We start from the raw sequence: 13,328 nt of genomic DNA, 5'->3' as shown, positions 1-13,328 counted from the left end.
CACTCTTCAAATTCCCTTCAAATGATTTTCCATACTCTTATTTCAAGTTCATGTTTCAATCTTTACAAGTCCATTTTCGAAAATATGTATTGTTGACAGGATGAGAAAAGCCTTCTATCTTGTACAATGGATATTGTATGAAATGACTATTAAATTCTATAATTTTTTTTGGTACTCCCCCTTTCAAGCTCAGTTGATGTCTGAGGAAGCTCTGAGGAATTCGACATATGACATTACCTCAGCCATGAACAGTGTGGATAATTTTCCCAAGTATGCAAATTAGAATATGGAAAAAAAATTCTCGAGCAACATTCTTTGACACTTGGGATGAAGACACGCCACATAAAAAATTGAAACATGCCATAGATTCAGTGAGAGGAAACGTGTCAACCTTGGATAACCATGGTTCTTGCACAAAAATATCCAGATTTGAGGTATGACATGTTGTCGCAGTTCTACTTTGTATGATCTTATTAATTGTATTTGCAATTGTTAGAATATATTTATAATATATTCTGCTTGGTTGGAAATTAATGTAATTTGATTTAGTTGTAGATTAGTCAACCCTACATATTAGGTTAGCTAAATTATCGTGATTTCATTAGCATGATCCACGCCATATTATTCTCTCTAATTGATGTATATATTGCAACTCCAATAATGCAAATACTCACGGAAAATATTCTCTCTCTCTTTCATGGTATCAGATTGCTAGGGTTACCTATCTTCCGATGTGCCCTAGCTCCTCCTCCTCTTCCTCGGTCACTCTCTCTTCTCACAAGCCAACATGCCAGACTCTATATCCAAAACTGGTGGCTCTTCTTTTCATCCGGCTCTCTCGGTTTCTAATATCAGAAACCATGTTTCCATTGTTCTAGAAATGGAGAATGTGAAATACGGAACTTGGGCTGAAATTTTTAAGATCCATGCTCGTTCGCATAAGGTGCTCCATCATATCGTTCCTCCACCCTCGGGTAAGGAGAAGCCGGCTCCGAAAACAGACGATGAAATTGAGTTTTGGTCCACCCTTGATGCAACGGTCCTTAATTGATATTATTCAACTATATCCAATAATCTTTTGAATACTATTCTCGAACCAGAAGCCACAACCATGGAGGCCTGGGACCGTCAGCGTAACATTTATCAGGATCACCGAACTTCCCGTGCCGTGATTCTTGAACAGGAATTTACCACCACTCGTCAGGATGATTTTCCAAACGCTTTTGCGTAATGTCAAAGGCTGGAGAGCATTTACGATCAACTCAAAAATGTCGGTGCTCCGGTGACTGCAAGCCACCTGGTTTAACAATTGGCTTCGGGCCTTAGCAAGGCATACAAGCACGTTAGCACTCAGATTTGACACGCTATGGCTCTTTCTCCATTCAGCAAGGCTCGTTCCTCCCTTCTCTTGGAGGAACGTGAACTTGCAGCTATGGCTGCGCACGGTGGTGGTTCATCTTTGGTCGCGACGGCGGATAATGTGGCTCCTCCAACAGATGGCTCGGGTTCTAATGGTTCGAATTGCAACAAAAACCGTAACAACCGTAACAATTTTGGTAACAAGAACCGCGATGGCGGTGGCCGCGGTTGTGAGGGGGTCGAAAAAGCGCGAGGCTAATGCGTGACCTTGTCCCTCGTGGGTGTGACGATTATTTTTATTCAATCAAGTGTAATTGGATTTCCTGTGAGTATACACCCAATTGACTAGTAATATAGGAGTCGCCATTCAGTTTTTAACAACAATGAGAAAAACTGACAAAACCCGGTTATCGTGACATAAAGGGAGTGCAATTATGTTTGACCACGACGGCCGTAGGTTCCCTTGTGATCCCTGGTGTGGGGATCTCTCAATATATACCCGCAAGGTAGAGATTGAGGGTTCGGGGGAGTGTAACTACCGAGAGGAGTAATTCGCTCGTCGATAACTACAGAGGCAGGATATCCTTACTAGCTCAGCATAAATAATTGAAGGGACATGCGTTAACTATTAAACTAATCTGAATTGATTTTAGCAATATGCAACATATAATACTAATTCGATCGTGATTATCTGATTTAAATATCATTAAGGGACCTAGCATGATAATCCGATTTCCCAAAAATATTATATTTGTTAGGCGTGATAGAACAATCATATTAGGTTAGTTTAACAGTTCATGAAAAGGGCGAGGAAAGCAGTTAAATCATCGAAAAGGGACACATTACGACGCACCCTTGAGAGGTGCGTCACGGTTCTCAGAAAACTAACCAACTTTGACTTTGCTATTTCTCCTTTTTATTTAAAGAATCTCGATTATGGGACAGGATACGTTCTGTTCGATTTATGGGTCGATTGCGACAGAACGCGTGAACAGTTTCGCAGCGAGAGGCTTAGGCTAAGGGGTTTAGAGTCAATACTCAAAGTATATTATATGTTGTTGTGTTGTTTCACGTCGAAACTAGGGGCCTATTTATAGGGAAGAGTTCGCGGAAAGATAGAATTGCAGAGTTCTAATCCGCAAAGAATTAGGAAAAGAGACGTACCCAGGTATTTTCAGCGCCCAGGCCTGGGCGCCGAAGATTTCGGCGCCCAGAGCCAGGCTTTGAAAATAGGATCTGGGCAGTTTTGTTTAGTCAGATTCGGATTCCTAAAATCCGTAGAGTTTGAGATTAATTCGAGTCTTTTAGCGCGTATCAATTTCATGACGGAATGCGTCTGGGCCCGTTACGAACTCTAGGCTCGTTAGGATTTTAATTAATACGTAACTCTTATTTCCGAATCCAATTAGGAATAGGATTCTCGCGGTTTTCTATCTCATTTAGGATTTATGTTGTAATGCAACACCTAATTCTGACAGGTTTCTATCTTTTATGATTTGCCACTTTTAGAAGCTACCTTTTACGGCAGTTACTATTTTTAGCGGGTTTCCATAAATAGCAGCTTTCGGGTGAAATGGGGAATCGAGACTCGTTTATTTTATAGGAGATGCGTTGTCAAGTGGAGTTTTTATGCTTTCATCATCGAACCTTTCCCTTGCGGGAATGGGGACAAAACTAGGTGTCTACAGTTAGCCCCCACTTTGACTGAGTCTTGGAGTAAGACGATGGTCAAAGTATTAGACGGAGTGCGTCACACAAGCCATGGTGTATGTGACCTGTTTTGAGAGGGTCTCACGAGCCCCCGAGTGATAACATTTGACTTAAGGGTCATCACTTGAAGTGTCGACATATCCCTCACGTGTCATTGGGATTTGTCAACTGATAGTATAGAAACTTCCTCACTTTGTCATTGGAAGGATCTAAAGATGCGTAGAAACTCCCTCACTTTGTCATTGGGAGTAGCTACAAATGTTTTCGAAATTAAAGCTGTAAAGTGTAATTGGGCCTGGCCAAGCCCAATCACGAGGTAAAACGTTTTAAAAGATTCTTATTTTCAGGGCTAGCTAAACGAGAAAACCCCCTTGTTTTTATAGGATGTAAAACGAAGGAAAATCCAGCACATCGCTCTTTTTGGAAAAACGAAAAACCAATCCTTTAATCTTTGGAAAAAGGGAAAACCAATCCTTTAATTTTCGGAAAAAGGGAACACCGATCCTTTAATTTTCGGAAAAAGGGAACACCGATCCTTTGATTTTCGGAAAAAGGGAAAACCGATCCTTTGATTTTCGGAAAAAGGGAAAACCGATCCTTTGATTTTCGGAAAAAGGGAAAACCGATAAAAGTTATCGCTGCAGCGACTAAGGACTTGCGCTGTTAGTGACGCAGACCCCGCCCGCTGAAGGTGGGCGACCCTGTCCGCTGAGGGTGGACCCCCCGTCCGATAGAAGTGGACCAATCTGTTTTGATGTTTTTGAAAATAAGGACCTACGCGGTTTGTGACGTAGACCCCGCCGGCTGAAGATGGCGAGCCTGTCCGCTGAGGGTGGACCCCCCGTCCGATAGAAGTGGACGAATCTGTTTTGAAATTTTTTTTATGTTTTTTTTTGAAAATAAGGACCTACGTGGTTTGCGCCGTAGACCCCGCCGGCTGAAGATGGCGAGCCTATTTTGAATTTGAAGACTTTATTCTTCGAAAACTGAGGACCTGCGCGGCTAATGACGCAGACCCCGCCCGCTGAGGGTGGGCGGGCCCATTTTGAATTTCTTATTTTGTCTATGTAGAAGAGCTTTTGGTGATTACAACCTGTTGGGGGGTCGTAATATTTCCTGATTAGATGTGTCCTATAAGTGGGTCCACACTGTATATATTTAACAATATATTTTTTGAGATATCCAAATATGATATGGTGCGTGGCGCAGTCTAGGAATGTGATTTTGATTGCGCGCTCTTTTTTGGAGTCCACTTTTCGCGAGCCCCCAAGTGTTGGGGCTCGTCGGTTGTTTTTCGCGTCTTGTAATCATGTTTGGGGTCATGCTCGTATGTGCGAGCGACCTTCAATAGTAGTGTGCTACTCTTAACAAAGCCGTGAGGTGCGACTTTCAGTGAAGAAATCGGCAATTTTCAAGCCGAATGAATATGGCAGGGCCCAATAGAAGTTAGGGCCTTTTGAGCCTGGATTCATTTTCGGCGCCCAGGCCTGGGCGTTGAAATAATTCACGCCCAGGTGGGGCGTTGTAAGTGTTGTTTGGGCTGGTCTTTTGATGACACAGTTGGCCTCTTGTTCATTCGTTTATTTCACTTGGAAGTTCTATGTATTCTCTTTTCTTTTGTTTTTTCTTTGTTTTTAGAACGTGATGATTTTCTTGAGAAGCCGTAGCCGATTGGTGGACTACGGTGCTTGTCGCTTTGGGGCGATTATTTTAAGGAAATGTTGCTCTTAAGGTGTACAGTTATTGCAATAGTCGGGCGAGTCTATATGGCCCGAGGAACATACCTTGAGGTGTAAGACTTTGATCGCTCTTATATTTTTTTGAACGTGTTCGTGAATGATGACATGTATGTGCGAACGAGCGTTCATAGAATGGTCGTTGTGTGCGGTCCATTAATCAGTTTGCTTGAATCATTTTTTTGAGCAATGACCGATTTTGAATAGTTTGCTTAGAAGCTTGATAGGGTTCAGGCTCATTCACGAAGTGGGCTCAAACATCGTGCCCTTTCGATTGTTCAAACATTTGCTTTGAGAGTTTTTTTTTTATTTTGCTATGGTTGTTTCGTAGCTTGGAGCCCCCAAGTATGCATGTTGGGATGCTTTCTTTTGGCGTATGATTTTTGTAGGTTCTTTCGAGACAGATGCCCTGGGGTTCCGCTCGTGCAGGTGCGAGCTATCCCTTTCGTGGTAGGTAATATTTTGCTACTTTCAATCCTTAATGTAGAAGTCGTGTAGCTTGCATTTTGAATTTGGGCGATAAGTAGTCTTTGCCTCTTTTACACATGCTCTTTGGTCGTGCCTACATTAGTGCAATATGCCTTACTCTTTTTTAGACTTGTACTGTGGGATGGTTGAACTCATGGTGCAACGTAGGCGTGTGTGGCCTAACGGCGTGTCTTAGAACATTCCTCCAGGTGTTGGGATATCATTATTTTTTTGCACTGGAGTACTTCATCACGCCTTGTTCAGGTGTTCGAACAAGTGTAGCACCTTCTGCGTGGGTTTGCACGGCTTATTACTTCGTTCAATGCGAGGATTCATAGGTGTTTCTTTCTTATTTTTTTATCTGGGCAAAACTTGGCTAGCAGAAAGATTCAGCGCCCAGGCTGGGGCGTTAAGGATATCGGCGCCCAGCTCTGGGCGTTGAAATTTATTTCTGGGTATATTTTGATGATTTTTTTTTCTTTCGCTTTTGCTTTGGAACGAGGTAGACTGTGTAACGGGCGCTTGTAGGGCGAGCGTTATGTGCAGTAGCTTGATCGGAGTTTTGGTGACTCGCGATTTTCAGTTACCCTTGCTAGTGGGGTGACTTTATATATTCTAAGTAGTGCTTTAGAATTTGTGAGGGGTCGTAGCCATTTTGTTTTTCACAATTTAAAGCTTAGGATTGTGCCCCTATGATGTATGTATAGCATTAGCGTCGAGAATTCGCGATAAAATCATCATTTCGAGCATTTTTAGAGTGTTTTTCTCAAGCCCCCAATTGTAGCTACGGGATTGACTTGGGGCTATAATGCCTTGCATACGTCTTTATGCATTCATGGTGACATGGATCATGAATAGTTTGAACCAGACTCGTTTAGTGCGAGGTACGTTCGAGTAGTGACCTGCTACTTTTCTTGTGAATGTCGTATTCTGCGACATTGCCATGGTCAAGGTAATCATACGTTGAAGTGTGCCTTGACCAAAAGCTAGGTGTCTTTCTTTACCCATAATCATATTTATAGATCTTTTTGGACTCACTTGTAACATCGAGATAAATGCATACCTAGATTAAACCAATGACACTTTATTATGTTCGAAGAAGTCTTTGAAAATTATTTGAAATCCGAGCCCTACTATGTACAATCCGAGGTGTCCTAAGTAAGTCGACTTATAGAAGGGTTCGTACAGGATTACATGAGTGAATCAAAATACTGTTTTTGGAATGCTGTCTAAGGATTTGCTGGAAGCCAGGGTGCAGGCGTCAAGATATACTTGTGCCCGTTTGGCATATGCTTTAGGCTTTTAAGGCCATCTTTTCCAGAATTGCGGGAATATAAACCGTTTTCAAATTGACTTAGATTTACTTGGTGTATGTCTGCACAAAAGGTCAAGGTATACTTAGTTCTTTTCCTAGCTCTTTCATTTCAATTTTTTAGCCCCCAGTTGCTATTATGCCTTCCCATTAATGATGTTTTTAGATTTCGATTTTAGATGCCCGTGTCATATTCCTGAGTAGGGTGAGTCTTGGTTAAGTGCCAAGTCCTATTGACAATGTACCATTTTTTTATTTTTTTTTTCAAAGGGGATTAGCAAGCATTTGAATTACCATGAACGGGTGCCCTGAGTTCGAAGGAACGATGGGGCGATGCCGTAGAACAATCTTTTCTATTGCAAGATTACTGCCTTTACTACTTGTTGGCGATTATGACTGTCTAGTGGTGAAAGAAGGTCTTTAAGCGAACGACTATGTCTAGTTGTGAAAGAAAGTCTTTAAGTGAGTTAGTTCGCTTTAGGGAGGGTCAAGTCGAGTACTTTAGAGGACATGGACGCTTGTGCTAGCCCCCATTCAATTGAGGCAAAGCGATCTTTTGAGTCTTGGCTAAGTGCCTAGGAGTGTGAGTGCTCCTTCTGGCAAGGGTACGTGCCCTTATTATTTTTCGATGTGTGCTCATTAATTTTGGCATCTTTATGACTTGGATTCTTCTTTTGACTTAAATCTTTCTTTCGACTTGGGTTGCAAGTAATTAAATTTCAATAAGGGACTTCATTTTTATTCTTGTTATTCTATAGGCTTTAATATTTTTGCAAATTGGTTAGACCGAATCATGGATCGCCTACGTATCCGCCTTAAATAGATTTAATTTGGAATCAGGTCTGGCGTAGTTCTAAGCCTAGAAAATGGTTTTTTAGAATGCTGATTTTAAACAAGTACGTTCTGAGGTGGAAACATATTATTTGAAACGGTAGAATAAGTGAAGTTTATTATTATTTAAATCTGCTGCCAAAAATTTGTTTTATATTTTTTTTTTGTACATGTATTTTTTGGTGGTACGTATATCTGAATACGTGTTGTACCCCTCCAAGTGTTCGTTATTTTTCCGTGCATGTGCGGATAAAATGACGAGCACTTCTGGACAAAATTTGGCAAGCAGAGAGATTCAGCGCCCAGGCTGGGGCGCTAAAGATTTCGGCGCCCAGCTGTGGGCGCTGAAAATTATTTCTGGGCGGATCTTTTTTTTTTTGGTGCGCTAAATGCTTCTTTTTCTTTTTAGACTAACTTTTAAAGGCACTTTGCAAGGTTTGCTTTTTACATTTTTTTAATTTTTTACGTTGAGCGTAGAATGTACTTTTCATTTGTCTCTTTTTTATTTGTGACTCAAGACGGCTTGAAAGATGGGTTGAATGAGATAGGATAAGTTGTATAGGTATTAGTCGAGCATGAGGATTACATCAACCAAGGCCAATGAATAGCATGGGGACGGCTGACAGGTATATCAACAGGATGTATCCAAACAAGTTGGTCATTATGCTAATGGTGGTGTAAGAGCAGGTTTGGACTTTGGAAATGGTGGGCATGACGCACGTGTCAATGGCCGTGCGTGGTTTGCGGTTGATAACAAGTTCAAAAACAAGAGTTGAGGTAATGGTTTCTTGGGTTATGGCAATGAGAACATGGATGGGTTAATGAGCTGCACAGGGACTCCAGAGCGAAGGTGTTTAAGAGCATAAGGATTGGAAAGGGTAGACATCGTAGAATTTTATGATTTTGGATTGGTTGACTCAATTCTTTTCCTCCGTTTACTTGGGTAGATTTCGCACTTTGGGAGGTACGGGCTAAGTATTTCATGGCTCTTTTCGCTCCCCCTTTTCTCTTTCTATTTTTTCTTTTTACTCGGGATTTTCCCCAACATAATTTTTTATTTGGGCTAAAAGTTAGATGGTTGTGGTCTTTGAGTCACGCGGCGAGACTGAGTGAGCCTCGTTTGGTAGGCCTATAGTGGATCTTTAGTTTTAGTGGACCTAGGGTGGACTTTTAATTGTCTTACTTTGCAAGCGTATTTAGTCGTTTCTTAAAATGTGCAAATAGCGTAGATTTAAAATGTTGTTTTTACCTTATTGAAGTATAACGAAAGAATTACATCGAAAATAATTTTTTGCTTCTTTTCAGATTCCAGTTTCTGGGATTTAATTGGATGTTGTGATTTAGACTCAAACTTTCATTAATCTTTCTGATTATAACCCGTGTATGAATACAAGGAGGTGGCCTAGACTCAAAATAATGACGTGGCGTAAGCCTATAATACTTGACCAAGCAACTCTCAGACTTAGGCTAATTGGACCATAACTTTCGTTGGTTGACACTTTAGATTTTAACCCTTGGGTGTTCATTTGTCATGCGCCATTTTGTTTAATGTTTAATTGAGGAGATCGAATTTTTATTTTTGCAAGACTAGAATCATTAGCGCGGCTTCTCTCTTAGTGTGTATTGCTTTACCCCAATGGTAGCCCTATTGGTATGCCGATTTGGGTATTTTCATGGTTGGTCATGTTGCATCCATGGAAAATCTTTTAGTCCGTACTTAATAGTATTTCAAGGAGTGAGTGACTCGAGAGGACTATGATAGTCGTGACCCAATGTGATTATAAGCCTTGAGGCCATTAATTTTTCTTGCCAATGGTATTGACACCTTAGGTTCACTTTAGGGGTTGTGCGACTATGGGGAATGATTTTCAGAATGTGACCGTTTCCATTTTGCAAATACTATAACATATTCTTTTTATTGGTGAGAGAGAGTATTGAGGCCGTAGACTCTTAGTAAGGGATGACAATTACATATGGGTGCTTATTGATTTAAATGTTAGGAAGGGAGACTCAATATGGTTTAACCTTTTAACATGCAGAACGACACCAAGCATTAGGACCGATTCTATGGATAAGACAACTAAGACTTGGGATTTGGATTGTATTTTGGCATAGCCTAGTCTAGACTCGGATTTACTTTTTATTTGAACATTATTTTTTGAAGACTTTATTCGAACACCATTTTTTTTGAATTCTTTGCCCATGTGACATTCAAGGTCGTTTAATTAGCATGCTCGGTTTTGGTGCCGAGCATTGTCGTCGTAGGAGGGCTAACAACGACACAAAGAGTTATTTTATTTTTCACAAGTCGCTTTTTAGAATCGAGTGCCTTTCATACGCCCTCGCAGCAATTTTTTCAAAAAGTTTTTTTTTTTTTTTTTTGCTACGTATAATTTTTTATGCGCGGGCACCGAGGCTGTTGTGCCTGACCAAAAGGCCAGGCAGCAACTTCAGCGCCCAGCAGTGGGCGTGAGAAATATTGGCGCCCAGCCAGGGGCGCTGAAAATGCGTCCCTGACTGGTACTCGTTTTCTGTTTGCGTATACTTTTGTTTTTGCGACTTTAGTTTTGCGTGCTTGCCTTATAACGTCCTTTACGCGTTGTGCAGCGTTTGTGGGATTCGTTACAGGCCATCCCGAGCGTCGCTTATTTTTGTGGCGATCGTTCGGGCTTGCGGAACACGTATGTTAGTATAACTCTTTGGTCAATCGGTTCATGAATGTTTGGGCAATTTTTTTTTAAGGTCGTTGGTTTTCTAACATTGTTTGTCTAGCATTATTCGTACGCACAATCATAACATAGTCACATAGTTCGCTACACATAACTACATTACAAACATGGATATGAAAATTAAATATGTCACGTAGTTTATGATAGGCTTCTATGGGTAGTATTTGCGCCTGGCTTGGTACCGCTTCTATCGTAGATCCAACACATGCCCCGGTCGTGGTAGTGTCTTCAACAGACGAATTTCGCCCAAGAGGCCAACCCGCAAGTACAAGCCAAGGGGGCATGGAGGCGAGAGGGACCTAATGAGCGAGCGATTGGGTTCGGGATAGGTGTACTACCTGCACAAGTACCGAGTGGGAAACATGCGCGGCGTATGCACCCCCCTATTGGCGAAAAAAGGTATCCTTAGTCCCAACTCCCGAGGGAGCCGAGTTCGTTATGATGTTCTGCCCGTTCACATTAATATGCTGATTTTCAGGTCGTCCCAACTTGATGGGGAAATAATCGCGGGGTAGGATCGTTTCACCCTTCGGCTATTTTGATTACCTACAAGCACGAGTATTTCCTTCACTATCCCCAGTGGAGTCGCCACTGTGAGGGGGTCGAAAAAGCGCGAGGCTAATGCGTGACCTCGTCCCTCGTGGGTGTGACGATTATTTTTATTCAATCAAGTGTAATTGGATTTCCTGTGAGTATACACCCAATTGACTAGTAATATAGGAGTCGCCATTCAGTTTTTAACAACAATGAGATAAACTGACAAAACCCGGTTATCGTGACATAAAGGGAGTGCAATTATGTTTGACCACGACGGCCGTAGGTTCCCTTGTGATCCCTAGTGTGGGGATCTCTCAATATACACCCGCAAGGTAGAGATTGAGGGTTCGGGGGACTGTAACTACCGAGAGGAGTAATTCGCTCGTCGATAACTCCAGAGGCAGAATATCCTTACTAGCTCAGCATAAATAATTGAAGGGACATGCGTTAACTAGTAAACTAATCTGAATTGATTTTAGCAATATGCAACATATAATACTAATTCGATCGTGATTATCTGATTTAAATAGCATTAAGGGACCTAGCATGATAATCCGATTTCCCAAAAATATTATATTTGTTAGGCGTGATAGAAAAATCATATTAGGTTAGTTTACCAGTTCATGAAAAGGGCGAGGAAAGCAGTTAAATCATCGAAAAGGGACACATTACGACGCACCCTTGAGAGGTGCGTCACGGTTCTCAGAAAACTAACCACTTTGACTTTGATATTTCTCCTTTTTATTTAACGAATCTCGATTATGGGACAGGATACGTTCTGTTCGATTTATGGATCGATTGCGACAGAACGCGTGAACAGTTTCGCAGCGAGAGGCTTAGGCTAAGGGGTTTAGAGTCAATACTCAGAGTATATTATGTGTTGTTGTGTGGTTTCACGTCGAAACTAGGGGCCTATTTATAGGGAAGAGTTCGCGGAAAGATAGAATTGCAGAGTTCTAATCCGCAAAGAATTAGGAAAAGAGACGTACCCAGGTATTTTCAGCGCGCAGGCCTGGGCGCCGAAGATTTTGGCGCCCAGAGCCAGGCGTTGAAAATAGGATCTGGGCAGTTTTGTTTAGTCAGATTCGGATTCCTAAAATCCGTAGAGTTTGAGATTAATTCGAGCCTTTTAGCGCGTATCAATTTCATGACGGAATGCGTCTGGGCCCGTTACGAACTCTAGGCTCGTTAGGATTTTAATTAATACGTAACTCTTATTTCCGAATCCTATTAGGAATAGGATTCTCGCGGTTTTCTATCTCATTTAGGATTTATGTTGGAATGCAACACCTAATTCTGACAGGTTTCTATCTTTTATGATTTGCCACTTTTAGAAGCTACCTTTTACGGCAGTTACTATTTTTAGCGGGTTTCCATAAAGAGTAGGTTTCGGGTGAAATGGGGAATCGAGACTCGTTTATTTTATAGGAGATGCGTTGTCAAGTGGATTTTTTATTCTTTCATTATCTAACCTTTCCCTTGCGGCAATGGGGACAAAAGTAGGTGTCTACAGCGGTGGTGGTAAAGGTGGCTCTGGTTCGTCCGTCGGCCGGAATGGGGGTGACCGGAATTCTAGTGGTGGCCAGTAGGGAGCATCTCCTCAACATGGAACATTGCAGTGGCAGTGGGTACCCAATTTCACTTCCCCTCCACCACCATGTCCATTCTCCACACAAGCTTGGGCGAAGCCTACAACAAGCCCAACACGGGCATCTGGTCAGCAGAGAGTTTTAGGCTCGTATCCTCAACATGTTTATGCTGCTTCTGGTCCAACAGGTTCATATGTGCCAACTTATGTTTCGACAGACATCGAATCAGCTATGCACACAATGACAATGGCTCCACCCGACTCAAATTGGTATATGGTTACCGGTGCAACATCTCATATGACATCCTCAAATGGAATCTCTCGTCTTATTTTAATTTGAGCAATCATAATACTGGTATTGTTGTTGGGATTGGTCATTCGATTCCAATTCGTGGTTGTGGTTATGCTAGCTTTTGTTAGGTTATGATACATATAAATCATATATATTTCATGCGGAAACACCATAAAGCCAGGAATCCAAATTAATTGCCACATAACAATTAGCATAATTTAGGATGCATACTCTTTGTAGCGTGCCCTCCCTAGCTGCTCCCGAACCGAACAAGAACAAGTTTAGGGCTCTAAATGTCGTCCCTCCGTAGATAGTCCACAACACGTTCGGATCCGCCTTAGATTTAATTAACTAGAATTGCACCTAAGGTATTATGTTATTCGAATAATTTGAGGCAATATTAACGTTAGTTTTAATCCTTAAAACTATGTGAATACTTGAAATTATGTGTTTTTAAATTGTGATTGCCATCACATATTTATAGGGTAGGAATAATGGAATTATAAGTCTACTAGGTTTCAAGTAATCTAATCCTATTAGAATTAGACATTAATTAAAACTAGTAACTTTAGGAAATTAATCTTTTAATCTAATCCTAATAGCTTAAGGATTTGATGCATGCACGAACTTCAACACGCACACGCGCACAACCCACAAGGGGCGCAGGCCATGCACGCGCGCGGAGAAGCCCACGACTGTTCGCATCCCACGACTTGCTCGCAGCCCATGGGCGCGCCAGCTGCCATGCGCGCTGGGCCTGGCCTTG

The 13,328-nt window shown here is 41.7% G+C and overlaps 2 protein-coding genes across 2 annotated transcripts; both read left to right on the top strand.

Annotated features, from left to right (window-relative positions):
• Positions 1–787: 787 nt before the first annotated feature.
• LOC130463392 (uncharacterized) lies at positions 788–1,231 on the top strand. Its single transcript, XM_056832505.1, has 2 exons — positions 788–974; positions 1,101–1,231. Exons 1-2 carry the CDS (start codon positions 788–790, stop codon positions 1,229–1,231), a joined length of 318 nt encoding a protein of 105 aa, XP_056688483.1.
• A 135-nt stretch (positions 1,232–1,366) lies between these two features.
• LOC130463389 (uncharacterized) lies at positions 1,367–12,610 on the top strand. The gene is made up of 2 exons (XM_056832502.1): positions 1,367–1,597; positions 12,302–12,610. Exons 1-2 carry the CDS (start codon positions 1,367–1,369, stop codon positions 12,608–12,610), a joined length of 540 nt encoding a protein of 179 aa, XP_056688480.1.
• The last annotated feature ends 718 nt before the right edge of the window (positions 12,611–13,328 follow it).

The sequence above is a fragment of the Spinacia oleracea genome, chromosome 1, assembly GCF_020520425.1.
Source record: "Spinacia oleracea cultivar Varoflay chromosome 1, BTI_SOV_V1, whole genome shotgun sequence".
NCBI lineage: Eukaryota > Viridiplantae > Streptophyta > Magnoliopsida > Caryophyllales > Amaranthaceae > Spinacia > Spinacia oleracea.
The sequence above is the reverse complement of the archived record's forward strand: the minus strand, read 5'-3'. Positions and strand labels throughout refer to the sequence as shown.

What these genes read in the sequence shown, in the direction of transcription:
- LOC130463392 (XM_056832505.1), top strand. Translation starts at nt 788, where the DNA reads ATGCCAGACTCTATATCCAAAACTGGTGGCTCTTCTTTTCATCCGGCT. An exon ending in TATCGTTCCTCCACCCTCGG is followed by an intron (nt 975 to 1,100) that starts GTAAGGAGAAGC and finishes TTCTCGAACCAG; the next exon opens with AAGCCACAACCATGGAGGCC.
- LOC130463389 (XM_056832502.1), top strand. Translation starts at nt 1,367, where the DNA reads ATGGCTCTTTCTCCATTCAGCAAGGCTCGTTCCTCCCTTCTCTTGGAG. An exon ending in GTGGCCGCGGTTGTGAGGGG is followed by an intron (nt 1,598 to 12,301) that starts GTCGAAAAAGCG and finishes GGAACATTGCAG; the next exon opens with TGGCAGTGGGTACCCAATTT.